Below are 27,688 nucleotides of genomic sequence, written 5' to 3'. Positions count from 1 at the left end.
TCCAACCTTTTGGCTAGTAGCCAAGGTCTTAACCCATCTGCCATCAGGGCTCAGCAAAGTCTCCTCGCACCTTAATATTACCGTAGAAGTACCTGCCTTACACTCAGTTTTGCAAACTTAGAGAATGGCACCTTCGCTATCTGGATTATGTCACACATTGGTGTAATTTGGTTTGAAGCGAAATGACATCAACATTTGACAACTTTATTATGCAACAAATTTTCATTTATCTAAATTTATGTATTATACGTTAATTATACTTAAATAAGTTTTTTTCTATATTATGTATAATATAGAAAAAACCAAAACCCTTTGCTATCAATTCCAACTCAGCAACCCTAAAGGACAGAGTAGAACTGTCCCACAGAGGTTCTAAGGATTAGAGGTGCTGACCTTTTGGTTAGCAGCCATAGCACTGAACCACTATGCCGCCAGGGTTTCCTATAATATATATTAATTACATGATCAAAAGCGTTGAAAAAATTAAAGGAAAACTTACCCTAATTTTGTGAGGCAAGCTCTTTAAACACTGATTACCCACTACTGGAAAAAAATCAATAGGCTGTTGTCATAATCTTCCAGATACTTCATGATTGAAACGATAAACCCAGATACAGTGTCTTTATTAATGTACTACCAGAGAAATGAGGTCTGTAGTCTCCCAACACAGTATGCAACTGGATGGTGCTACAGATACAAAATTCTGAAGCGGTTCAAGCATCTTTTACTCATTTAGCTTCTGACAGACAAAAACACTACCTAAGTAAGCGTATCACATGGCACCAATCAAAAACAAACCTCTACTTTTTTGTAGGGCCCAAACTCTTCTTGTTTTGTATCTTTGCTGATTGATTTGGCAGAAGTGTATGTAGGAGAGTACTGTGACTTTTTTGCTCTGCCAGTTCAGTCAGCAGCTCTACACTCAAGCTCTTTCTCCTTAGGAATTTGGTTGCAGACTCACATGCTATTCATTATACAGAGGAGCATCTAAGATCCTTCTTTACATCCTGGATTAGTCGACCGTCCACTGAGTGGATTAGGTACCTGTGGTTACCTTGTACCATGGTCACTTATGCAGTGCTATGACCACATCATCAGATATAGCAGTGAAAGTGCAAAGCAGTGAGGGCTAACCTGGCACGGTAAGGTTGTCAGCAGGAAAACAAGATGATACTTTTTACAGCAGCAGCATTTGTTATTTTAAACAAATTAACGTTTGGCCTCAAGTATCAGAAAAGATCAAACAGTGAGTTAGGTTAAAATCCTAATTATAGATAACGCTCATAGAAGAACAAGTAGTCTTTATAAGAGTTACACAGAGGGAGAAACAAAACACTTCTATAAAAAGCTTTCTTTATAAAGATTATTTCTGGTGGCTTTAAAGCTCAGATTATACCACTGTTCTAGTCCAGAGGTCAGCAAACTTTTTCTGTAAAGGAACAGATAATTTGGGCTTTGTTGACTATACAGTCTGTTCCAACTACTCAACACTGCTGTTGTATGAAAATAGCTATATTCAGTATATAATGGGCGTTGCTGTGTTCCAGTAGAAACTTTTCTGCAGAAACAGGTTGCAGGCTGGATTTGAGCTTGCCCATCTTTGTTGTATACTAGTGCTGTCAAATAGAAATACGTGAACCACCTATGTAATTTAAATTTTACTAGTAGTTACATTAAAAAAGTAAAAATGGGTGAAACTAATTCTAATATTTAAATCCAATATATCACTTCAACATGTAATCAATATTAAAAAAACTGAGATACTTCTCATTTTTTGTACTAAGTCTTCGAAACTGGTATTTTACAGCACAGTAACTGTATGTCAAGTGCTCAATAGCACATGTGACAGTGGCTACCATGTTGGACAGTGACATCCTAGACTGCCCATGCTGGGATTTCTAAAACTAATCTGAGGTTTAGTGACACAGTATTGAGATCTGGTTCTTAAAAGATAAGGGACATGACTATGTTGCCCCAGGGGAGCATAGGGCAAGAGATTACGGTTGTTGGGAACAGAAGTTTGGTCTCCGTCAAGTTAAGCCAAGTGGCCGAGGATTCTAGGGCATACAACACATCTCATGTCAGAAAGCCCTTGATGCAGACCACAAAATGATCAAGGTGAATCTTTGGCCTTCAGTAAAGAATGCTAATTGACATTAGCCAAGTATCAACTAGTTTTTAGCATTTTGATTACACTGGAATTGAAAGCATGTACCAATGTGGTTTGGAAGATAAAAGGATGAAAGCTTCAAAATTAGACTGAATTTTAAAAGATTTTTTAAAAAATCTAAATTTTTTTTTTTGTTATCTTGTGTAACACAGATTAATGCTAGTCAGCAGTAGTTTAACAAATTGCCAACTCTTGGGAAACTTAATGGTTTAAATGCAACTTAGTGATTGGGGCCCTGGTGGTGTAGTAGTTAAGCGTTTGGCTGCTGACCGGAAGGCTGGGACTTCAGATCCACCAGTTGCTCCTTGGGAACCCTAATGGGCAGTGTCACTCTGTCATATAAAGTCGCTATGAGTTGGAATCAACTCCACGGCAATGAGTTTTTCTAAGTGATTAAATCAACATTCCCAAGAAAAGAATGGGCATAAAATTTTGTAATAAAACTTAGAGGCAAATGTTTTTAACAAAAAAATTTATTACCAAAATACAATATTAAAGTCAATACATGACAAACTCCTGTAAAGCAAAATAAATTATTCTAACATCGTACAGTATTTGCAAAGGTAGTTAGAGAAGCGCTATCACCTGGCTTGACTGTTCTGAACAGGTATACTGTTCTACCTTGAACACAATCTGAGAGTTTTAGGCTTTAAGGCATGCAGCTTGATGTACAGGATAATTTTACAGAATGCAAATCATCCTATTTTAATAAGATACAATGTCAGGATTAACTGTAGTCTTTACATGTCAGTGTTCCGGAAGTTTTATACTTTGGCTATAGAAGCAATGTCATAGTGTTACACAATACTTATGTCTTAAAAAAATACATGTACTCATGTCCATGAATACCAAACTCAAATTTCTGTTAAATATATTTCATAGAACATTACTTAGAGCACCCTGCTGTACAGTAAAAAACAAAAGATTAAATAAGTGTCTATGAAAACTAAAAATATAATACGTCTTAATAGAGAAGCCTGCTTGTCTTTGTCAAGCCAAGTACATTGCAGAAGATACAATGTAAACATGGATGCCTACCACTTGGTTTGTGAGAAAAATACAAAATAATTACGAAGCCACCAACAGCCACCTCAAATAGGGTGAAAGGTTTCCAACAAAGGCTTCAGTCAGTGTCACTGCACTGCACTTGCTGGCTGGCCACAGAACTTCAAGGTCTTACAGATACATTCGGGACATTCATCACAGCCTGGATTTTCAGAGAAGGGTAAAAAATGACACGGCCCTGCATAACATTATTCATAATGATCAGAATAAGTCCTCTTCCCCACCTTTATCTGGTGGGTTTCCTTTTTCAAAAACCATTTTCACATCAGATCTCAGAACTGTAAGTGTCCAGGGCAGAAAAAACAATGAGTATGAGCTTTGTATGATAAAAGGTTGCGGGCCAATAAAAATTTATTCCTGTAAAGGGGATTCCTCCTGGTTATTTTAATACCTATCTCTTCTGCCAATTACAGCTGCATATTTAGTCTTCACTGTTTTAGAAATACTCAATTGTTCTCGGTAGACTCTTAAGGCTGGCCAAAACACAGTAAGGGGAAGGTGTAGAACATTCTTGGCATAGTTCCTCCTACAGGCGAGGAAAAGCTTCTGAGGACATTCTAGGTCTCAAGCAGATCAAAGTTTAAAGGCTCTGAACTTCTGGGTTAAAATTTTTTCCCACAGCTAGGGAAATTTGACATCCATGATTCCAAATGGAAATTTAAGTAATATTCAACAAAAAGTGGTTTAAGGAAACGAGGAAAGACAATTTAAAAATTCACACTGTTTTAAAGATTTTGGGAGTTTTTTGGCTATTAGTCATTTCCAAATCATTGCACATAAAATTAACGCTGAGGGCAAGTTTATAAAACAAAATTCTTCTAAGATTGTTAATTTTTAAAATAACGGCTTTTTACATAGAAATACTGAGTCACAATTACCAGCAACGGAAAAATTTACCTACAAGTGGCAACAATACAAATGATAATAGAACCATTTAAAATATTTTATTTGAATTTGGAATTAAATACATTTCAGTTCTGAAAACAGGAGAAAATGAATATAAATCCACACACAGTGAATTTGGGCAATATAATTTAGCATATATAAATTCATTTTATCTTTTAAAAAACAAAAAAACAGATTAACTTTCATAAATAAATTAAAGCTACCTAGATTAATGAGCTGTAAGTTATAATCCTTTTTGTTTAAATATCATCAAAATGAGATTAAAAAACAAATCAATGTTTCAAGATGCCTGACCCACTTAATAGTTCCCTGACACTATCTTAAAAATGTTCATTTATTCAATTCATATCTGGACTTTGGGAACAGAATTCTTTCCTAAAATGTGTCTACAGAGTATCCCATTCTAAAACTCTCTTCCATGTTCCAAACTGACCAGAGCCACAGCCTCACTGTGGAAGCTGTTAGAAATCAAGTTCAGAAACAGCACCATGAGGAGATGCGCTGACAGGCGCACCAGCCTTCTGACTTGTAGGCAGAGCTTTCTCTGACAAGGTCATGGCATAAATACACGATCACAACTACCAAAACAAAAGCCCTGTTCTCTCTACTCTGAAATACATTATAATACAAAATGTTTAATGAACGAGGAAAAAATTATATCTATTTGATGGCAAGTTTTAATGCTAAAGCATTTTGAAGTTGAGTTTCCATGTCCTATTTGTACTTTAACAAAATGGAATTTTCTAGATAGGAGAAATCCTGTAGTCTTGCCAAATGCTGTTATTAAAATTTTCATAAACAATCTGAATTCTTACTGTATTTGTTTATTCCTCTTGTGTTAAATGTAACTAGGCTACTCAACTCTGGGAAGAAAAATCTCAATAGCAGTACTGATTTTAAGGAGACATGGAATTCCAGTCCTCGTCACCCCAAATTATTTTAGAATTCAAACTATTTTCAAGGTCTGATGATGAAGTGCAAATTTTACTTTTTTGTTTGCTTTAACAGACTTTTTTCAGATAACAAGCCTGGTCTAGCTTAGAAGAGAGGATGCATTTTACGTACTACTGAGAAAATACATAGTGCTCTGACAAACACGCCGACGAAGCCTTTGAGAAGTGTGCTGCCCTCGGTGAGGTGTCATGTGTATGAAACTTGAGATTTGGCTTAAGTCTGGTAGGAATTCACCGACTTCCTCCTTTGCCCACTGGAATTCATTGTAAATTTAATTAAGACTAATTTAATTCTTAAATGCCTATTTACAATCCAGATTTGGATTTACAGAGCTTTTTTTTCTTTCGTTTTTAAGGAGTAAAGGAACATATCCTAGATTAAGTTTATGATTAATTCCTATCAATTTAGGGCAAAATTTAGGTAGATAATTTCAAAGCCCTCTGAAGTGTGTTTTCTTGTTGACTCTGTAATACCGGGGGTGGGGGAAAAAAACCCCTTAGAGAGCTACCTCCCATTTTTCACAAGAGGCCTGTCATTCTAGAGGCATGTCAAAACTGAGAATGAAGAAAACTAACCTCTGCTTAAAATTGTGACACTTTTGTAATAGTAAGTTCTAGAATAGATCCTGAAAGCCCACTCTTAACTCCTGCTTGCATGTCTACACTATAATAAGCTTTTAACAATAAATATACTCAGTATTAAGAAGGAGTGACAGAAGGTTAATATAGGGTTACATTTTTGCTTCCTCCTCAACCTACTTCCCTTCAATCAAAATATATACCACCTACCCATCTGGAATTCCTTTCATTACATTACAGATTTGTTTCCAAAGTCATCTCTGTCATTTCCTCAAAAATCACACCATTTCTTCTTTGTCTAGTACATTATTTGACATTAACGCAAAGGCAAAACTGTTGTTTAAAGGAATCTTCTAACTTTTCCCTCTTCAAGTAATTATTTCATCTAATTTGTGTTTAGAGTTGTGTTGTGGTCCTTGTTTAGGATGATGTTTACAATTTCACCCTCATGCTCTTTCATATGATCCAAGAGATTTTCTTTGCTGGTTGACTCAAAACCACAAATACAACAACAGAAAAGTAAAACGCAATACTCCATACCAGGAGGGGCCAGACTGGAGTTCTTTTCTAAACTACATGAGGTATTACTTGTTGGGCTCAGTTTCTCACTCTCGTTGGGACCTACAGCTTCGCTGGGAGCCTGGGAAATCAGCTCTGAGGATGCCACCAAATTTTCTGAACTTCTGGTGATAGGATCGGTTCTCTCTTCATTGCTGTTTGATAGAGTCTTTCCAGGGGATTTCCCTAGAACTCTTAAAAACAAAACAAAACACGTCAAACCTTGAGTTGGCTATAATGCAGGACTAATGCATTTAATCCTAGCTGTAATTTATATATAACAATAAAGGGAGGGAATAGGAACAATACCTGCCACTTTGTGAAATTGCATCATTAATAGCCTTGTTGACTTGTTCGTAGTTATAATTTTGGTCACTTGCATGCTTCCACATATGAGACTTCAAAGAAGGAGGATGGCTGCATACATACCCACACAAAGAGCATCTGAAAGACAGGTGTGAGGAAAATCAGAGTGATCCTGTAACATTCTGAAAAAATTAAAAAATTATAGTAATTCTCAAATAATTCTTAAATTCCTTCTCCCAGAGACTTATTTGATATACTGTATGTCAATGAATCTAAGATGTCACTGATTATAAGAGGTGTGTCCTATAATCAATGAACTAGAACACATTATAAAGAATTTATAAGAATCAAGACAAACATTCCAGACTACTTTACCTAATACCATATTTGGAAAGGTTTCTATTAAAAAATATACAAAATCTTTGCTCTAAATCATTTAACTACGCACACAAAAACATACAAAGCCAATACCCCATACAACATCAAGAAAGCAAAAAGGCATTAAAAGATCTTTGATATGAATTTTGCTCTTATTTAGACCCACAGAAAATAGAAATAGTAGTCCTAAAAAGCTTCAACAATTTAGATTTCATAATTAATAATCTTAAAATATTTTTATTAAAAATAAAAACTTTCATATAATTGGGTACCCTTGGTAAGATCTGAATTCAACAATGATGAACTTTCTGAAAAATTAATACACTTATGTTTTAGAATAGTTCTAGGTTTACAGAAAAATTGAGCGGATGTTAGTGTTCCCATATAGTCCCCCCACCCCCACAGGTTCCCCTAATATTAACATCATACATTAACGTGGCACCCTTGTTACAACTGCAGAACCACTACTGATACATTATCATTAGCTACAGTTCACAGTTTACATTAGGGCTCATTCTTTGTTTTTCTTCTGACTTTTGACAAATGCACGATGCCATATATCTGTTACTGTATCAAACAGAACACTTTTCACTGCCCTAAAAATGCCCTATGTTCCAACTATTCATTCCCTCTCTCTATCCCTCTCCAAACCCCTCGTAACCACTGTTCTTTTTACCGTCTATAGTTTTGCCTTTTCTAGAATACGACAGAGTTGGAATTATACAATATGTAGTCTTTTCAGACTGCCTTCTTTCACTTAGAAATACCACATCCTTATGCAAATAACGTGTTATACGTTTTTTGCCAACAGTGTCCTCCCCCCCGCCCAAGTATTTCTGAAAGCACGCTATGCTAATTTTTTTAAAGGAACACGTAAAAAAAAAACCTAGCGTTAGTATGCTCACGAAAATACATGGTGGGGGGAGGGCACAGCTGATAAACTTATAACATGTGCATTAGTTACGTAAAAATGTGATATGGTACACATTTAAGGTTCCTCCGTGTCTTTTCATAGCTTGAGGGCTTATTTCTTTTTATCACAGAATACTGGATGCACCATAGTTTATCCATTGAACTACTGAATGACATCTTGGTTGCCTCCAGGTTTTGGCAATTGTGAATAAAACTGCTATAAACACTGCAGGTTTTTATGATGGACATAACCTTTCCATTCATTTGGGTAAGTACCTAGGAGCACAATTGCTAGATTGTATGGTAAGACTGTTTATCTTTTTAAAAGCTGCAAGACTACTTTTTAAAAGGCATTTTTAAAAAATACTTACACACTTAACAAATCAAGTTAACTCATCTGAACTCTTCTCTACAGCAGACATCATTGTCAGCAATAACAAAGCACAAAGAAAACTGAATGGCCTAAGTGTAAATAAAACAATACAGCAAGGGCTAAGCTTATTCTAACCCATCAATTTAACTTCGCAATACCATGCAGCAGTATTATCTTCTATTGCATGTTCTGAGACATTAGGGCCAAGGCCAAGGGCCTCTGACCTCAAGAAATATCAGCCCCACTTAAAGGCAATGAATAAGCATATCTCAGGAGAAATTAAAATAAATTCAAACACATGAAAAGATGTTCAATCTCAATAGTCAGGGAAATGTATCACACCCATCAGGTTGGCAAAGATGAGTAAGTCTGATAATGCCATTGTTCCAAGGATGTAGAGAAACGGAAAAGCACAAACTGATGTGTATAATAAGCACTCCGAGGGGCAATTTACTACAGTAAAACCTGCTAAAGCCAGAACCTGTGTATGGTGGAAACCTGTCAGAGAAGGAAAACTCAAATATTTTCCACTACAGTAATTACTTCAGCCTAATACTCTCTGAAAGCCGGAACCTACAGAATCAGAAAATTGTTGGTATTGCAACTCGAATACCAGAAGTACAGATGTAAAAGCCTAAAACAGTTCCAAGAAGTACAAGAGTCAGAGGTGAAGGCACCGCCTTCCCCTTCCTTCTGCACTGTTGTTGTAGGTGCGTACTGTGCATCGCCACTGTTCAGAGTATATCGCTCCCTTACGTTTTTGGTTTTTTTTTTTTTTTGGGCCAGTGAATTTTTTCCAGTGAAGAACAACATCTGTAAGTTTGGAAGAAGGTAAGAAATACTAATAAATTCCTTTATTTTCATTAAAATCTAGCAAAACACACTTTTCTTGTCTTGAGAGGTTTTACTCTTCTTTAATTTTTAGTTTTCGCTTCAGCTGTTTGTAATTTTGATACGCGTTATTACAATTTTCAAAATCCACTCCATTTCCTTGAAATTCTTTCCTTCAAAATGTCTTGTTTTGCCCCCAAGACAGAAATGCTTTGAGAGAAGCATTTCCTCACTTAACACATCAGTGTGTGTGAATAGCAAAAGCACAGTGTGTGGAATCACCTGCAGTGTAGCTTGTGGGGAATCAAATAAGGTTGACGAAAACATTCAAAATTGGTTCCCAAAATTAAAAGAGATCATAAGGGGATATGATCCTGAAGACATTACAAATGCTGATAAAACTGCTCTATTATACAGGGCAATGCCTAACAGGAAATGCGTGCAGGGTTAGTTTCTTAAAGAGCTGTTTACCATCCCCTTGGCCACGTTTGGGGATGGGACATCTGAGAAACCACAGTAACTGGAAAGAGCAAGAAACCACAGAGCTTCAAGAATATCAAAATCAATCAGCTTTCAGCAGAATGGAATGTAATAAAAAAGCTTGGATGATGGGAGCAATTTATGAAGCGTTTGTAAATAAAAAAAAAAAAAATTTTTTTTTTTTTGTAAATAAACTCAACAGTAACATGAAAAAAACAATCTAACCATTCTTTTGTTCACTGACAGTGCTACTTGCCACCAGCCACTGCTCCTTCCAATATTAATTTTTTCCCACCATCCATGAAGTCGATCCTGCAACCTCTGAATAATGGCATTATCCAAAATATTAAACTACAAGAAGCTACTGCTTCGAAAAGTGATTGGCAACACTGGTATGTGCAAGGTGGCATCGGACATTTTGGGGGAAAATCGATGTCCTTGATGCAATTTTGTTTCTCAAGTGGTCAATCAAAATGATTAAGGAAGAAACCATCAGAAAATGCTTTAAAAACCACAGGTTTTTACCGGGCAGTGGTAACAGAATAAAAAACGAAAGTTATCGAGCCCGATAACATCATGTGGATTCAGGTGCAATAAACAACAACTGACAGTGGTGTTTCAGAAAGTAGGCTCAGTGCTGCATCTTACATCGTTATCAACGAAGAAACTGCCGCAAAAACCGACGACATAAACCTGCACAAAGCTGCTTACACATGCCCACTAGCGACGTCTGCATTTCCATCTCTCCACATCCTGGGACAGTGGCATTATCAGACTGACTCACCTCTGCCAATCAAGATGATGATGATGAAGACCTACCATCAGAGGAGCCTAAGCCTTTAAGGCAGACAAAAGTTTTCAGCTCTATAAAGGCTTTGAATAAATTTGGAAAAGTTAAAGGAGACCAAGAGTTTTTGATAAGGTTATGGACTTAGAAATTTGTTTCAATATTTTCACTGAAAAACCAAAACAGCTGTCGTTAGACAGTTTTATTAAAAAGTGAACTTTACCCATATCTTTGGACAGTATATGCATGTATCTGTACATAATCTGAATAGACATGCAAATCACAACAATGGTTTAGTTTCTTTTCCAGTCCTATAAAATTGAAAAGAAATACTTTCTGGGTGTTAAATGCGGTAGGATCCTTAATAGAGAGTGACAGAAAAGTGCTAAGACTGCACCCTGTCAAAGGTGGAAAACTTGCGAGCCCTGGAAAAACAAGGCAGTTCCGTGGAGTTCTAGCTCTCATAGGCTTCACTGTAATACTATTGAGTCTGAAGAGGCACACTTGTGACCCCGCAACTCGAGTTGTAGGTGTCTACCCTAAAGCCACGCTTGTGATGTGCTGACAAGGACACGTATGTGAGAACGTTCAATGTAGCCTACCTGTGCTTCTAAAGGGATACGGAAAGAAACTGGTTTCACATGATGGACCACGATATAGTGGTTAAAGCAAAAGAGCTACATCTATACTTATCATCATGAACCATTTCAATACCGCTTAAATTGTTAAAACACCATAAACAACAGTATGTACTGTTTATTAAACAATATGGTTGCTATGAGTAGCAGCCGAATAGATGGCACCTAACAACTAAAACTACCACACATATAATATATAAACATATACACCTTCACATATAACTTTACTATACAGTACATATTTTTATAACTCTATCTTTAATACAGTTATAAAAAATACCTGAAGATGGTACATCAACATCAGGACAGTGGCCATCTCTAGGAAGGAAGGGGGGAGGAAGTAAGGAAGTGAGGTTTCTATCTGTATCTACGATAGTAGTTCCCGAAAACGTAGCGTTTAAAATGTTTCATTATGTAAATATTTTAACAAATTATTAGCCTATTCTCTTTAAGATTTTATAGCTTGCATAAAACAACAAAACCATTTTATTGCTGGTACCGTCAAACTCATAATCAAGTTGATTACGATTTATAGTGACCCTATTTTTTTATGGGACAGAGCAGAACTGCCCCACAGGGTTTCCAAGGAGTGGCTAGTAGATTCAAACTGCCGACCTTTCGGTTAGTGGCTGAGCTCTTAACCACTGTGCCACCAGGGCTCCTATTACTGGTCACAAACACAAACCTTAATTAATTTCATTTTACCCATTTGGCCATTTATTTGTATCTGAGATGTAGCAATTTTTGGACAAACATCAACAACTCTATTTTTACTGACACCTAGGAAGGGCCGGCAGTTGGCAATCATTCCTACCCCTAAGCCACTAAGCCTGGTGTCTGCATCTATTGCTACACTCATCACACTGGAATGTGTACTGTGGTTACAGTCCCCTGCTCAAGTGTCATTGGACCATCCCTTGAAAGCAGTGACAGTGCTGTGTCACTGTGGCACACACCCAGCTTGGCACTGGGCAAGTGGGAGTGAACAGCTCAAGGCCAAGTGATGCCCACTTGTTCCCACCCAGTACCTTTCAAGTACAATGCCTTTATACGTGTTGAGCACCTGTATGGTAACTGATAACAGGAAAGGGCAACATACATGAAATCTTGGTTCTCTGGGTTACTCATCTCCTCACATGCATTCAGACTTGCCCTGAAGTCTCACCAGGAAATTCTATATCCAGAATGAGCCACAGAATGCTGCGCACAGTAACAACCACCACAACTAAAAAAAAAACCACAACTAGCTGCTGTTAAGTCAGTTTCAACTCATGGTGACCCCACGTGTATCAGAGTAGAACTGTGCTCCATAGCGTTTTCGATGGCTGATTTTTGGAAGATCACCAGCCTTCTCTTCAGAGGTACCTCTGGATGGACTGAAACTTCCAACCTTTTGATCAGCAGCCGAGTAGGTTAACCGTTTAAAACACCCAGGGACTCTGCATGCAGCAAAGAGTCCCCCAAGTGAAAAGTCAGTCTTATGCAATGAGAACTTCATACTTCAAGATAACTAGGTCAGAAAATGCCCCAAACTGCAAATTTACCCCACAGAACATCCCCAATGGTACTCAAACCTTTTTAAAATAAAAGCGGTGAACTATGCATTAAGTAACTGCTTTCCTTTTTTTTTTTTTTAAATAAACTTTTTATTCTTGAATAGTTTTAGAAAAGTTGAGTTTCCCCTATTGTTAACACTGCACATTACTATGGTACATCTGTCAGAAATAAGGAAGGAATGTTCACGCATTAAAATCCATACTTTATTTGGATTTCATTAGTTTTTAACTAATGTCCTTTTTTCTGGAAACCCTGGTGGCGCAGTGGTTAAGTGCTACGGCTGCTAACCTAAAGGCCAGCAGTTCAAATCCACCAGGCACTCCTTGGAAACTCTATGGGGCAGTTCTACTCTGTCCTATAGGGTTGCTATGAGGCGGAATCGACTGGATGGCAATGGGGACGGGTAATGTCCTTTTTCTGTGCCAAGATCCCACCCGGGATACCACACTGGAGTTAATCATCATGTCTCTTTAGGAGTCTCTAGGCTGTGACGGTTTCCCCAAATTTCCTTGTTTTTGATGAACTTGGCAGATTTGGAATACTGGACATGTATTTAGTAGAATGTTCCCCTGTTGGGATTTGTCTGATGTTTTTCTCATGGTAAGACTGGAATAAGGGTTCTTGGGAGGAAGATCACACAGGTCAAGTGCCATGCTCATCATATATTATCAGCATGACTTATCACTGCTGATGATGTCCTTGACCGCCTGGCTGAGGTCAGGTTTCTCCACTGCAGAGTTACTCTTTCTTCCCCTCCTTTCCATACCGTACACTTTAGATGAAGTCTCTACGTGCAGACCACGCTTAAGGAGTGGGAATTATAATCTACTTTCTTGAGGACAAACCCTGGTGGCGCAGTGGTTAAGAGCTGTGGCAGCTAACCAAAAGTTTGGCAGAATGAACCCACCAGGCACTCCTCGGAAACTCTATGGGGCAGTTCTACTGTCCTGTTGGGTCACTATGAGTTGGAATCAACTCGACAGCAGTGGGTTTGGTTTGGTTCTTAAGGGCAGAGTATCTAATTAAATTATTTGGAACTCACCTGCACAGGAGATTTGTCTCTTCTCACCTATTTTTTACCATATCTATGTATCTAACCATGTCTTTATATGGGTATGGACCCATGGATATTTATGTTATACTTTGGGTTACACGGAATACTGTTATTTTGTTGCTTAAGCTATTCTACCTTTGACCACTGGGGACTCTCTCAGTTGGCTCCTATGTCCCTTTGACATACTCTCCCAGTTTTGTTGGCTGAACACTTCCTTACTCTCCAGAACTACAAAATGCTCCAGGCGCTCACCTTGTCTACTCCCTGCCCCAGGCCTAGACTAGGCCAGCTGTTTCTCTGAGCCGTTTCTCGGGTTCCTTTTACTGGGGAATGATAATATTAGAAACCAAGATCTGAGCTCCACATAACCGTTTGACTTTTTAAAATAACGTTTTTTCCTGATTTCAAAAGTTAATTGTAGAAAATTAGAAGGAAAAAAAAAAGGACAATCGCTCATAACTTACTACTAGATGTAACCACTATTATCATTTGGATGTATATTTTCCTAGTCCTTTAAAGTACATATACAGGTTTTTAATAAAATTGGGATCGTGCAAGTCTACTGTTTTGTTAACATTGCCCATTATAACTCAAATTCGCTATGGTAAAATATTTAACAGCTACCTAGTATTCCATCACTAGACAGAATTTGTGGAGTTCCATTTGTTACCTCCCTATTTTTTTCATGCCAAAAATTTTATTCTAAAAACTGACCATCATCTTTGTACAATCATCTTTAGGCACTTAAGGCTTTTTAAAAAGTCACTAAGAACACAGCCCTAAAGCTCTCATTTGTGCACCAGCACGCGCTCATTCTTTTAGACAATACTCAGAAGAGAAAGAAAAAGATGCCAGACATCAGTGCCCTTTCCTAAAAGTCTACTACTCCAATGTCTAAGGTCAATAGAGAACAGCTAGTTTCTTTGTATTTTAAAGTAGCTTGTTACTTCGAAAATTCCAGAGACTTAAAAAAGCTTTCAAATTCTTTTTATGAAGCTAGGAGAACACTAATACTGAAATTTGGCAAGGGTAACACAAAAAAGAAATCTACGGACCAAACTCATTTGAATCAATGCAGATACACTAAACAAAATAATGGCAATCTGCATCCCACAGGACATGAAAGTAACGCGCCATGATGAAGGGAGTCTGATTCTAGGAATACAGACGAGTCAGTATTAGGACATCTATTAAGAGAAACGTCAATTTTTGTTTTTGCTGAAAATCTAAAAAATTCAGCATCCATTTTCTAAAAACTTTTTATTATGGGAATTTTAAACACACAGAAGTAGAAAGAAAACTATAATGAATCTCTATCAGCCAGCTTCAAGAATCACTGGCATTTGCCAATCTTGTTTCATCTATCCCTTTTTTTTTTTTTTAAAAGAAAATTTAAGACACCATACTTTACCTGTAAATATTTTGGTATGTATCTCTAACAAATTAAATTTTATCACTGACTATGGAGCCCATGCTCAAATTTCCTTAATTTTCACAAAAATGTCTTATTCAAATTAGGATCAAGGTTTATATATTGCATTTGGCGTATGTATCTAGAATGCTTAGCAGCTTCCCGGACCAGCAGCATTCTCTCTGAATTGTGACAACCGATAATGTCAAAGACATTGCCAGATGTCCCCTAGATGCAAAATCACCCTTGGCTGAAAACCACTGGTCTAGAGGCTGCATTAGATTCATAGTCAGATTCTTTCTGCTTCCCTGTTTCTGTTTTGCCTAAATACTTCAGAGTACAGCTGTGTAATTTCTATGATCACATTTTAGAAGGCACTTGACTCAGGCTGACACCTAAACCTAATATACATTCTTAATAAAAATTCCCAACAAAATAGGGTAGGTGGGTAATTCCTCTTCAATACAATAAAATATATGTATCTTAACCCCAAAACGAGTATAAAGCTTAACAAGACAGCACTAGAAGCATTTCCACTAAATTCAAGAACAAAACAAGGATGTTCACTATCCCTACAATTATTTACAGTGTTCTGAAGCCAGTACAATTAGACAAGAGAAAGAGATAAGAGGTATAAACATCATGAAGGAACAGGTGAAGATGATCTGCTCCCGTATTTCCCTGGCCTGGGATCTTATATGATTAAGTCTTCAGGTCTGATTCATTTACGAACAACTGCCTTTAGAGGTTAGGTACAAGAGAGCAGAACCTGAATGTCCTACGTGATTTGAGGCAATGTGAGTACGATCTGAACACCTGCACAAAAATTTCAAAAGACATTGTCCAATACAGCGTGACTTACTACATTTAGCTCCTTTCCTATGCTTCTAAATTTACTTTACTGAAAATGATAAGAAATAACTAAGGACCAGGAAAGTGGCTACTTCAAATTTTGCGATGAACCTGGAAACCTTTATCCTGCTGTAAAGAATAAACTGCTTCAATGCATCCCTTCAAAACATTTTTTCCCTCAAATTAAAATATCTCACTCTTTTCCTTAAAAAAAAAAAAATTCGACTTTTTTAAAAAAACACTTGGGATTTTTCCCAAGCCGACACAATTACCTAAAGATTCAACAGACCTCCATATTAAAAGAGACTTAAAAGGACCGTGACTATGGCAGGATGGCACGTGACTTCCCAGGATAGGTCATGAAAGACGAGACAGCTTTTGCCTGCTTCTCCTAAGAAGCTCACATGTGGGATGCAGCAGTCATGCTGTGAGGAAGCACCAACCAGCCCACCTGGACAGTCCACATGGAGAAATCATGTGAACGTGTTCCAGCTGGGTCCCAGATAATGCCAGATCAACCACCAGGCTGTGGTGATGGAGCTTTCAGATGACTGCAGTACCCAGCTGTCTGAGTCACCTCCAGCCTTCAAACCTTCCCTGCTGAGACCCCATACCTGTGGAACAGAGACAAGCCATCCCTACTGTGCCCATTCCTAATTCCTGACCCACAGAATTTTGAAGCACGATAGCTGTTTCCCATCACTAAATTGGGAGTAGTAAGGCACTCAGCAGCTGTACACCTCACGTGAAGAGCTCTCCCTGGCATAGTGGAGACAGGCAGGACGGCACTGGGAGCAAGGGTTCACACCCTGGCTCTGCCACCTGTGTGGCCTGGGGAAAGTTATTTAATCAATCCCAGTCTGTGTTTACGTATCTGTAAAATGAGGATAGTGATATTCCTAAGTACTGGGCTGCTGCGAGGGGCTTAACATACTGAGTGCTTATCACATTGCTAAGCCCATACAAACAAAAAAACATAAGCTATTATTATCATTTCTAATATATTTGTAATAAAGACCAGACTTTATACAATGACTCACAACCCTATTACTTCCAAGAAGCAATCATTGCTTAAAACCTTTTTGGAATGATTATTATTTTAGATTTTTCTTTTAGAAAACCATGCTCATTATCAAAAAAAACAAAAACAAAAACCCCTAACCCGCTGCCATTGAGTCGATTCTGACTCATAATGACCCTATAGGACAGAGGAGAACTGCCCGTGATATATGTTCAATGAAATACTGTGCAGTCATAAAAAAGAACGAAGTTCCGATACAGGCTACAACATGGATGAACCTTGACGACATTATGCTAAGTGAAATAAGCCAGGTGCAAAAGGCCAAATATTGTATAATTCTACTTATATGAGGTATCTACAACAGCCAAATTCATAGACACAGAAAGTAAAATAAAAGTTAGCAGGGGCTGAGGAATGGGAAATGGGGAGTTGTTTAATGAGTACAGTTTCTGTTTGGGATGATAAAAAAACATCAGGAAATAGACAGTGGTGATAGTTACACAACATTGAGAATGTACTTAGCACCACTGAACTGTATGCTCAAAAACGGTTAAAATGGTAATTTTATGTTATATTTAACCACAATAAAAAACAAGTAACAAAAAAATCAAGACCAGTTTCAGAGTATAAAGACATAAAAGCCCTCACCACAAAGAAAAAGATTACTACATTTGACTACATTAAAGCTAGAAAGTTCTGCTCCTCAAAAGATACCACTAAGAGAATAGAGAGGCAATCCATAGTGCAGAAGACGGTTATCTGCAATATATACAACAAGAAGTTGTATTCAAAATATATAAAGAACTCCTGCAAATCAGTAAGAAAAAGACAATCCAATAAAAAAATAGGCAATAGTCCATAAATATCAGGAAAATGCAAATTAAAACCACAATTACACACCATTACACTTCTACTAGGACGACCAACATGAAAATGACTGACAATACGAAGTGTTGGTGAGAATATAAGTCGGTACAATGACTGTAAACTGGCACATCCATTCTGGAAAACTGTGCACAATATCTACCCAAGTTGAACATACGCAAGCCCAATTACCCAGAAATTCCACTCCTAGGTGTAAACCCGGCAGAAAGGGATCCATATATGCACCTACTTAAGGAATCTTCAAAACGACATTACTCATAACAGGAAAAAAAAAACCTGGCAATAGCCCAAATGTCCATCAATAGGATTAATAGTCTCAACGACGGGATACGATACAGCAATGGAAAGAAATGCATTATTGCCACATTGGACAATTTTTTTAAAGTGCGTATATACATGTATATACACACATGTAAAAATATAAAATATATATATATACACATAAAACATACATATAGAATGATGTTGAGTGAAAAAAAGCCACACATAGAAGAATACATAACGTATGATTACATTTGTATTAAGTTAAAAAACAGACAAAACTGATTTATGATGTTGGAAGTTAAGACAGTGATCACCTATAAAAAAAGAGGAAGGGAAATAGGGACTGGAAGCAGCAGGAAAGGAATACTGCTGATAAACTGCTAATTGTGTTCTTCTTGATCTGAGTAGAAGTTACAAGGCTGAGTTTAATTTGTGATCGTTCATCAAGCTGTACAATTATGATCTGTGCAATTTTCAGGATGTATGCTAACTTTGATCATGAACTGTTATTTTAAAAATTTAAAGAGAGAGACATAGAGACTTATAGATCAAATGCAATGCCTGGACCTTGTTTGGCTCCTAATATTAATAAAAACTCTAAAAAGTACATTTTGAAACATTTAGGAGAAAATTGGGTATTTTGGGACTGATTATTAAAACTGAACTGGGTATTCAATTAAAAAATGGGCAAAAGATATGAATAGACACCACTAAAGAAGACATTCAGGTAGCTAAAAGATATATGAGGAAATGTTCACGATCATTAGCCATTAGAGAAATGCAGATCAAAACTACAATGAGATTTCATCTCACTCCAACAAGGCTGGCATTAATCTAAAAAACACAAAATAATAAATGCTGGAGAGGCTGTGGAGAGATTGGAACACTTACACACTGCTGGTGGGAATGTCAAATGGTATAACCACTTTGGAAATCGATTTGGTGCTTCCTTAAAAAGCTAGAAACAGAACTACCATACAATCTGGCAACCCCACTCCTTGGAATATATCCTAGAGAAATAAGAGCCTTTACACGAAGAGATAGATGCACACCCATGTTTACTACAGCACTGTTTACAATAGCAAAAAGGAAGCAACCAAGGTGCCCATCAACGGATGAATGGATAAATAAATTATGGTACGTTCACAGAATGGAATACTATGCATTGATAAAGAACAGTGAGGAATCGGTGAAACATTTCATAACATGGAGGAACCTGGAAGGCATTATGCTGAGTGAAATTAGTCAGTTGCAAAACGACAAATATTGTGTAAGACCACTATTGTAAGAACTTGAAAAATAGTTTAAATTGAGAAGAAAACATTCTTTTGTGGTTACAAGACGGGGGAGGGAGGGTGGGAGAGGGGTATTCACTAATTAGATAGCAGATAAGAACTACTTTAGGTGAAGGGAAAGACAACACACAATACAGGGGAGGTCAGCACAATTGGACTAAACCAAAAGCAAAGAAGTTTCCTGAATAAACTGAATGCTTCAAAGGCCAGCGTAGCAGGGGCAGGGGTCTGGGGACCATGGTTTCAGGGGACATCTAAGTCAATTGGCATAACAAAATCTATTAAGAAAACATTCTGCATCCCACTTTGAAGAGTGGCGTCTGGGGTCTTAAACGCTAGCAAGCAGCTATCTAAGATGTATCACTTGGTCTCAACCCACCTGGATCAAAGGAGAATGAAGAACACCAAGGACACAAGGCGATTATGAGCCCAAGAGACAGAAAGGGCCACACGAACGAGCAACTACATCATACTGAGACCAGAAGAACTAGATGGTGCCCGGCTACAACCGATGACAGCCCTGACAGGGAACACAACAGAGAACCCCTGAGGGAGCAGGAGAGCAGTGGGATGCAGACCCCAAATTCTCTTAAGACCAGACTTAATGGTCTGACTGAGACTGGAAGGACCCCAGTGGTCATGGCCCCCAGACCTTCTGTTGGCCCAGGACAGGAACCATTCCTGAAACAACTCTTCAGACATGGACTGGACTGGACAATGCGTTGGAGAGGGATGCTGGTGAGGAGTGAGCTTCTTGGATCAGGTGAACACTTGAGACTATGCTGGCACCTCCTGCCTGAAGGGGAGATGAGAGGGTGGAGGGGGTTAGAAACTGGTGAAATGGACACGAAAAAAGAGAGTGGAGGGAGAGAGCGGGCTGTCTCACTAGGGGGAGAGGAATTGGGAGTGTGTAGCAAGGTGTATATGGGTTTTTGTGTGAGAGACTGACTTGACTGTAAACTTTCACTTAAAGCACAATAAAGATTATTTAAAAAAAAACCCAGTTGGGTATTAAAAAATTCAACATACATATTTGGGCAAGAAGCTCTTCTACTTAAGGAAGAAAAGGCGTAATACTACTACACGTTTATTTTCAAAATACAATAAAACTCAGAATCAGAGCCATTTTGTAGTAGAGGAAAACTGAGGTATACAGATAACTATCAGTTAACAGTTATTTAAACCAAAAAAAAAAAAAAAAAAAACCAAACCCGTTGTTGTCGAGTCGATTCTGACACCTAGCAACTATAGGACAGAGTAGAACTGCCCCACGGGGTTCCTAACGAGCAGGTGGTAGATTCACACTGCTGACTTTTTGGCTAGTAGCCAAGCCCTTAACCACTGCACCACCAGAGCTCCTAACAGTTAGTTACTAAGCACCTACTGTGTGCCAGACACATTGCCCTGGTGGTACAGTGGTTAAGAGTTCGGCTGCTAACAAAAAGGTCAGCAATTCAAATCCACCAGCCCCCTGGAAACCCTATAGGGCATTTCTACTCTGTCCTATGGGATCACTTTGAGTCAGAATTGACTTGATGGCAATGGGTCATGGGTTTATCATGGTGTCCCCTCACCATGGCACAGTTTGAAAAACCTGAGTACCAATACAATTGTTTCTAATGGGTTCAATGCCATATGGTTAGAAGGAAGCTGGGTAGCCTGAGGAAAACGTTTTGTTCTTCCACCTTTCTCTCTAGCTAAATATTCACAAAACTGGTGCTAGGGATGTAAATCATGGCAATCCTAGTTCTGCAATATTCAACTCAACTGATGACAATCTAATCTTTATAGATTCTGGATGGAACCTTTCAGTAACTTTGGGGTCAATGTCATAAATATCAGTCGTAACTATCACTGATATGTGGTTTACAGAGTGTGTTACTTAATACAGCATTAAAAAACAAAGTTTGTTGAGTCTGCTAGGGACTGGGATGGGACAATGCCATTTTCATCTTCCCCTGTCCTCACGTAGAGATGGAAAACAGCTCTCTTCCTTCTGTAGCGAGAACGGGGTTTCTGAAATGACCTCAAGACTTCATGGGCAGGGAAGGGAACTAGCCCTTCAAGGCACCTGGTCACATGCTGGATGATTTATAAATATAAACTTAATTCAGTCCTCACAAAGCCTTTTGAGCTAAGCAGTGTTCCCCCCAGTTTCACATGGAACAGGAGACTTAGCCAGGAATAATCTTCCCACAGCCATCCAGTTGGTCAGAGGTGTGTGGCTCAGGCCGGCAATCTAAAGCGTAGGTGCTCCCCAGAACACTACCACAGAGCCTGACACTGGCATAGAGACCTCGGCAATAACAGTATTTATACCCGGGCTCAGCATCTGTCCTGTAAAATAAGCTATGCCTGCCTGCTGCCCAGCAACAAATTACTTTTGTTTCCCAAATGAAGAGAGGCCAATAGCCACCCCTCCTTTTTTTTTTTTTTTTTAAAGATTAGACAGTGAATCACTGAGAAAGGATGAGGGTTCAAACTGGGCCCAATAACTATGAGGCAGCTATCTTTTTTTTTTTATATATTATGTACTAGAAACCTACATATGATAAAACCTATAGAGTTTTAACTATCCTCATTTTATAAAGGACAAAAACCAAGCACAGAGGTAAAATCATTTGCCCAAGGTACAAATCCCCAAAGTGAGAGAGTTCAGAGTCAATTCCAGGACTGCCTGCCCCCAGGGAGAGGATTCTTACCCACAGAACTGTGCTGCTCAGACCACATAAAAAAGAGAAGGGCTGCAACAACGTCAAAAACGCAAAGGCAAGGGAAAGGGGCAAGTATCGCTACCACAGAAGACACAGTACTTAATTAAAAAAAAAAACTAAACTCATGCCATGAAGTAAATTCCGACTCATGGCGACCAACAGGCATGTTCAAATACTCAGTGAACCTTTTGACTTTAGAAGTTGTGCAACAAGGCACTCTTGCTCTGTAAGAAATTCACCTTTGCTACTTGTGAGCGTGTTTTTTTTTTTTTTTTTTAACAAAAAGTAGGGAATCAGAAATGCACAGGGTATGGACTCTGAGAAAACAAGCCCAAACCCTAACTGTAAGTGTACCAGACAACAAAACTGAAAGCAGCAGATATGAAATACGCCAGAAAAATGACTATGATACCTTGATTAAATCAAACATCAAGAAGGCTATCCTTAATAGCTCAGCTTCAGGCAAGCAGTGTATGACAATGCAGAGAACGTCCTAGAAACATACTTAAGTTGAATATTTAATCCACAATGCTCTGCAGAATGCAGATTCCATGGAGACAAAGGAAGATGCGTAGTATTTAGAGAAGGTTAAAGGGAGAGTCATAAGATTAGAAAGGTGAAAATAAAACTTTGAGAAAAAGTTAGAAACAATTACCATAGATGGTGGGGGAGGTATGACAACATTTTTTTCTAAGACATAAACACTCAGGCTGGACCAAGTGACTCACAGTGAAAATAACCTTGGAACATAACACTGAGATTTTTCTGAGGTTGTAATGATCCATGAATATTTTAAGAATGTAAGAAAACATAATCCCTAAGACACCAAGAAAATAAACCTTTATTTGGTAAATAACTGTTAAAAATCTGGCTCAAAGAGAAATCAATTTCCTCTAGAAAGCTAGACTCCATCATTAACCTCTTTCATAAATTTATCACAATTATATACTTGTGAGTTTACTCCTTTATTGTCTACGAGCTCCTTGATGGCAGGGACAATACCTTTCTGTTATGACTACAGACCAAGAAAGCCCAGTGCAGCTCCTGGTAAATATTATTTGCTCAATAAATACTTCTCAGCGAACAAATGAACAGTCTAATTCTAGAATCCAGAAAATATTATTTTATTCATGCCTGGATCACATGGATTTGGCATGGTATGTCATTAAATTCAAGAATAAAAACACCCGAAGTATAAAAGCAAAGCTTCCTCCTCATATCAGGTGAACTGGTGTCCCATTGCCATCATGATCCTCTAAACATTTCCTAGTGTGAATCATACAAGATGATTCATGGTCAATACCACCTTATCACTCCTCTAGAGTTTATGGCACCGAGTTACTGCTAATAATGCTGCAGGATAGCCTTCGATATACTCTGGGGAAATAGCATTTCCTAGGCATTCTAATTTGAAAATATAATACCAGACGCTGAGGCAAGGTCAAACAGTTTCACAGAGTTGCAAGACTTTGCAAACAGATGTACTGCATGAAGAGTGATTATAAATAAGTCTGCTGGTTAGCAAATTAAGCGTATTTTAAACATTTAAAACTGCATATATAGACCGAGCACTACATTATAGGGTCAAATAATGACATTCTATGGCATCATTTTGCATTCCTTTTGATATAAATACATTTACTTTCCCACACTCACCTATGAGAGAGACTTAAAATGTGAAACAAGTTTTGACAAGGGGTTAGAAGAGCTCAGATCGTTGTCTAGCACTGTTCATCATGGTGACTGGCTTAGCTCTGTGTGCGGGCCTAGCAAATGTTCCATCATGGCTGCAAGGGGAACAAACTGCTCTGTGATGGCTGGACAAACTGTTTGCGAAAATGTCTGCACCTTTACTATACATAAACAACAAACTGTTTACAAAGTTTATGAAATAATGATTTCTGTTTATCGGCCTGTCTTGATGGACTGAGAATACCTGGTTTTTCTGAAAATACATATTGGAAGTGACTTTTATGAAAAATCAAGGACCAGAATTAAATGATCTTATTCCACACACGAAATTTTAATCTTTAAAAGTGTAATTGTTCATAGAAAATTTTGTTGCTCTTAAATTTTAAGGATCTTCTGCTGGGATACCGAGTACCTAGGTGCCAGGTCACTGAAATGCTCTCTAAAAGCTGAAAATTGTTTTGAAAATTTACACCGAAATGAAACTGAAAACACAAAACTCACAGATATAGACATTTTCCTGTCTTCCAACTAGTTAAAATGTTTATTGTCCTAAGACTCAAGCTTCAGGTTCATACTCCTTAACAAATTATACAACATTCACGAGATCAGTAAGCCAAAGTTTCTTAGCTCTTCACCTGTGTTTAAACAAGCGTTATGAATTTTTAATTATTTCAACTTTTTTGCTCTTCTATAAAATAAAATATTTTAACACAAGCATTGAAACTCTAGTATCATCACACTTACCTGTATGGCTTATCAGAGTTATGGGTTCGTCTGTGGTTTCTGACACCAACATATGTTGTACTTGTATAATCACAGACATCACATCTATACTGTTTCTGGACTGAAGACTTATTCCCTAGACAAGGTATTTCAGAGTTTTAGCGGCATGCTTTGGTAAGATTCAAACGACAGCATTTATATTCCATTGTAAATGAATATTTATACCACACAGTATTTAACACTTATATCAAGGCTTTCTCACTGCTCTAAGTTAACAAGTTTCAGTGCGGGTTACAGGCTCTCCCGCATCTGGACTATCAGCAGATACAGACTGAACACTGTCTAGTTTTGTTTGTAAATACAGACTGGTTGGGCTGGTTTCTGTATAACCTTGTACAAAATTTGGAAAAACCATAATGAACTCTGCTCTAGCTGTCCTGCTGACTATGTAGTACCTAATTTAACGAGATACAGTGTTGACTTGAAAGGTCTTAGTCCAATCAAAATTGAACCTGGTCTTTAGGAAACAATGATCTGCCAACAAGCTGTAATTTAATACTATATAAATCCAATATTAGAAAGCGTGACTACGAGGCATATATAACGAAAAAGAATTTATATATATATATGTATATATGCGTATATATATATATATATATATGTAACAAGCTCAATATAAAAAGCCTAAAGCTCTTTCACCCTGTGGGTTTCTTTTGTTTATAATTATGAGTCAGTTGTCAATGCCAACTATAGAAGGAAAATCAACTGTAAATTAAGTGCTATACAATGTAGTACAATTATACCTAATAAGCTGATAGGTGACAAGGATTAAAGTCATGAGAATGTGAATATGCAGCTCTCTGAAATCCAAGAAACATGAATCCAATGGGAACAGGCCATGTTACTAAACTCACTCTACAGCAGTATCAAACCAAACCCAACCCGTTGCCAAGTGACCCTGTACAACAGAGTAGCACTGCCCCACAGGGTTTCCAAGGAGGCTGACGGATTCAAACTGCCGACCTTTTGGTTAGCAGCCGAGCTCTTAACCACTGCGCCACCAGAGCTCCCTGCAACAACAAGGCTAGGAAATCCAAGTTGGGGTAAGGTTGTAACCATACAGGTTGAATGACCTGATTACAGGAAACTGTCTCCTGAAGATATCCAAAGCTGTATTTACTCTTTTGTCAGAATAAAGTCCACAGGCTATTCACACCCTGGCTGCTTTATACTCAGCAACAAAGGAAGCTCCAGGATAAGGCAGAACAGGGAGGGAGAGCTTTATGTGGCTTTGGTGGGAAGAAAGTTTAGGAAGTAGACTCCGTGCGTAAAAAGGAAAATCGGTGGTACAAAAGAAAACCCACACTGAAATTTCAGCAAAACAAAAAAAATACTTAAGTTAAATTTAAGCTTTCTAAAATTGAAATTTTCTTCTGCTAGTAACTACTGCCAGGCAGAACAAAATGTCCTAATTTCCTGGTATAAATCTATAGCATTAATATATACACTAATCATAATTATAATCTAAGTATTGCTCTTAATTGGTAGGTTAAAAACTTGGACTTGATTATAAGTGGCACTGTTCCAAGTACAATTTTTAAAAAACTCTGGGGAAAAAAAAACCAAGTGTGAAATACTGGATAATGGTTTTGTGTGAGAAATATTACAGATCAATGACAACTAATAAAAACGACAGATGGAAACCTTAATATAGCGCACAGAACGAGGGCCTGTGCTACTGTAAGCAACTGTCTCCAATGGTGAGAATACTGAATGTGAAGTTCACAAACTGGGGTTTAGTCCCTGTTCTGCCACTTATTACCAGTAGGATCCCAGGCAAATGATTTGACCTCTTGCGGTCTGTTTCCTCAGCTATAAAAGGAAGTGCTAGAACCTCGCACGACAGTTTACCCTCTCCAGAAGTCTGCAGTCTGGACATCACCTGCGTGTTTGTGTAAAGTCTCTGTGCTACCACTAATCTGTATATTCCCTGAGGGCAGAGATCTGCCTGTTTTGCTTACAGTGAATCCCCAAGGCTTGGCAAATTATAGGTTTCCAATAAAAAACAATTTAATTACATTTCATGAAGAAACACTTTATGAAAGTGCTTTGCCCACAGCTCTCTCACAGAGCATTCGTGGTGCTGGCTGACATACAGTTCTGTCTTCTTCGCCAGGCTGGGTTCCTCAAGGGCAGTGATGCCTTCAATGTACTCCCAGCACCTAGCACAGTGCCCAGCACAAGACAGGCACTCTGTGCCTTCTGGTTGAGCCAATGTCTGTCGTCTAACTACACTGGACCTGTGAGACTAAAACACGCCCTGCTTATCTGTGCTACGGTAATGGGCAGAAACTGGGTACCAAAGACTGGCCTCTCCCCTCTTGTTTAATCAATTTATTCAATGGTTAAAGATGTTTTAACAAACCAAGAATGATTTTTACCTTCTTTGTGAGCCAAAACTGGCCTGACAACCAGATTTTGAAATACCTACTACTGAATTAATAAAGTACCAGTTCTTTATTAGGAGGGGCCTAGGTGGTGCAGATGGTTATGTGCTTGACTACCTGCCGAAAGGTTGGCGGTTTTAACCCACCCAGAGGTGCCCCAGAGGTCAGGCCCATTCTGAAAGGCCAACGCCCTGAAAACCCTATGGAGCAGGTCCACTCTGCACACGTGAGGTCACCATAATTAGAATAGACTCCACAACTGACAACAATTTTATTAGGTTTAAGTGTGCAGAAAGGTATCAGTCACCCAAGTTGTTATACTATGAAGATAGAGAAAAGCAAATGCAGTGGGGTGGGGGGCTGTGTGAGATGAGGCAAGCAATTTAAAATCTATACATTTAACTCTAAGAAAAAAGGGTATGATCCACAAAGAAAAGATGCCACAAAATGGAACATGGTGGAGAGATGCTGTGAAGTCTCAACTGGTTTTTATTTTGAGCTGGCATTCTTATCTTTTTATTGAAAACCTGAGCTACAATGAAGAGTTTTAAGCTGGTAGCCCAACTGGGCAGTTTAAAAACAGTGCTTTTTAAGATGGTGCTAGAAAAGGCATATTCCCACACTGTACTAACTGCAGGTGGTGCCACTGAGACGTCCGGACTTTATTTCTTCATTAGGGATTTATGGTCCAGTCATATCAAATGTCTGTCTCCTTTAAAGGGGATATGGAAACATAATGAATTAAAATAAAGAGAGGCATTTAGGGCTATTCTGTAAAAAGGAAACAAAACTGTTTTAGCTCAGCCATCTATTGCAGAAACAGATGCTGTGTCAGAA

General features: G+C 38.2%; 1 protein-coding gene across 4 annotated transcripts in view; it reads right to left on the bottom strand.

The window, feature by feature from the left end:
* Positions 1-2,649: 2,649 nt before the first annotated feature.
* ZNF507 (zinc finger protein 507) overlaps positions 2,650-27,688 on the bottom strand; it is a 37,753-nt gene continuing 12,714 nt past the window's right edge. For 2 of the 4 annotated variants that reach the window (XM_049865061.1, XM_049865062.1), the window contains 3 exons: positions 24,426-24,540; positions 6,541-6,675; positions 2,650-6,425 (listed from right to left, as the gene is read on the bottom strand). In XM_049865061.1, coding sequence (XP_049721018.1) covers positions 6,059-6,425; positions 6,541-6,675; positions 24,426-24,540 — 617 coding nt within the window. In that variant the 3' untranslated portion in view covers positions 2,650-6,058. Of the gene's footprint in view, positions 6,426-6,540; positions 6,676-22,888; positions 23,777-24,425; positions 24,541-27,688 lie in introns of those variants that run through there. The other 2 variants (XM_049865063.1, XM_049865064.1) reach the window with 2 other exon arrangements.

The sequence above is a fragment of the Elephas maximus genome, chromosome 21, assembly GCF_024166365.1.
Source record: "Elephas maximus indicus isolate mEleMax1 chromosome 21, mEleMax1 primary haplotype, whole genome shotgun sequence".
NCBI lineage: Eukaryota > Metazoa > Chordata > Mammalia > Proboscidea > Elephantidae > Elephas > Elephas maximus.
This window is presented reverse-complemented; position numbering and strand designations above follow the sequence as displayed.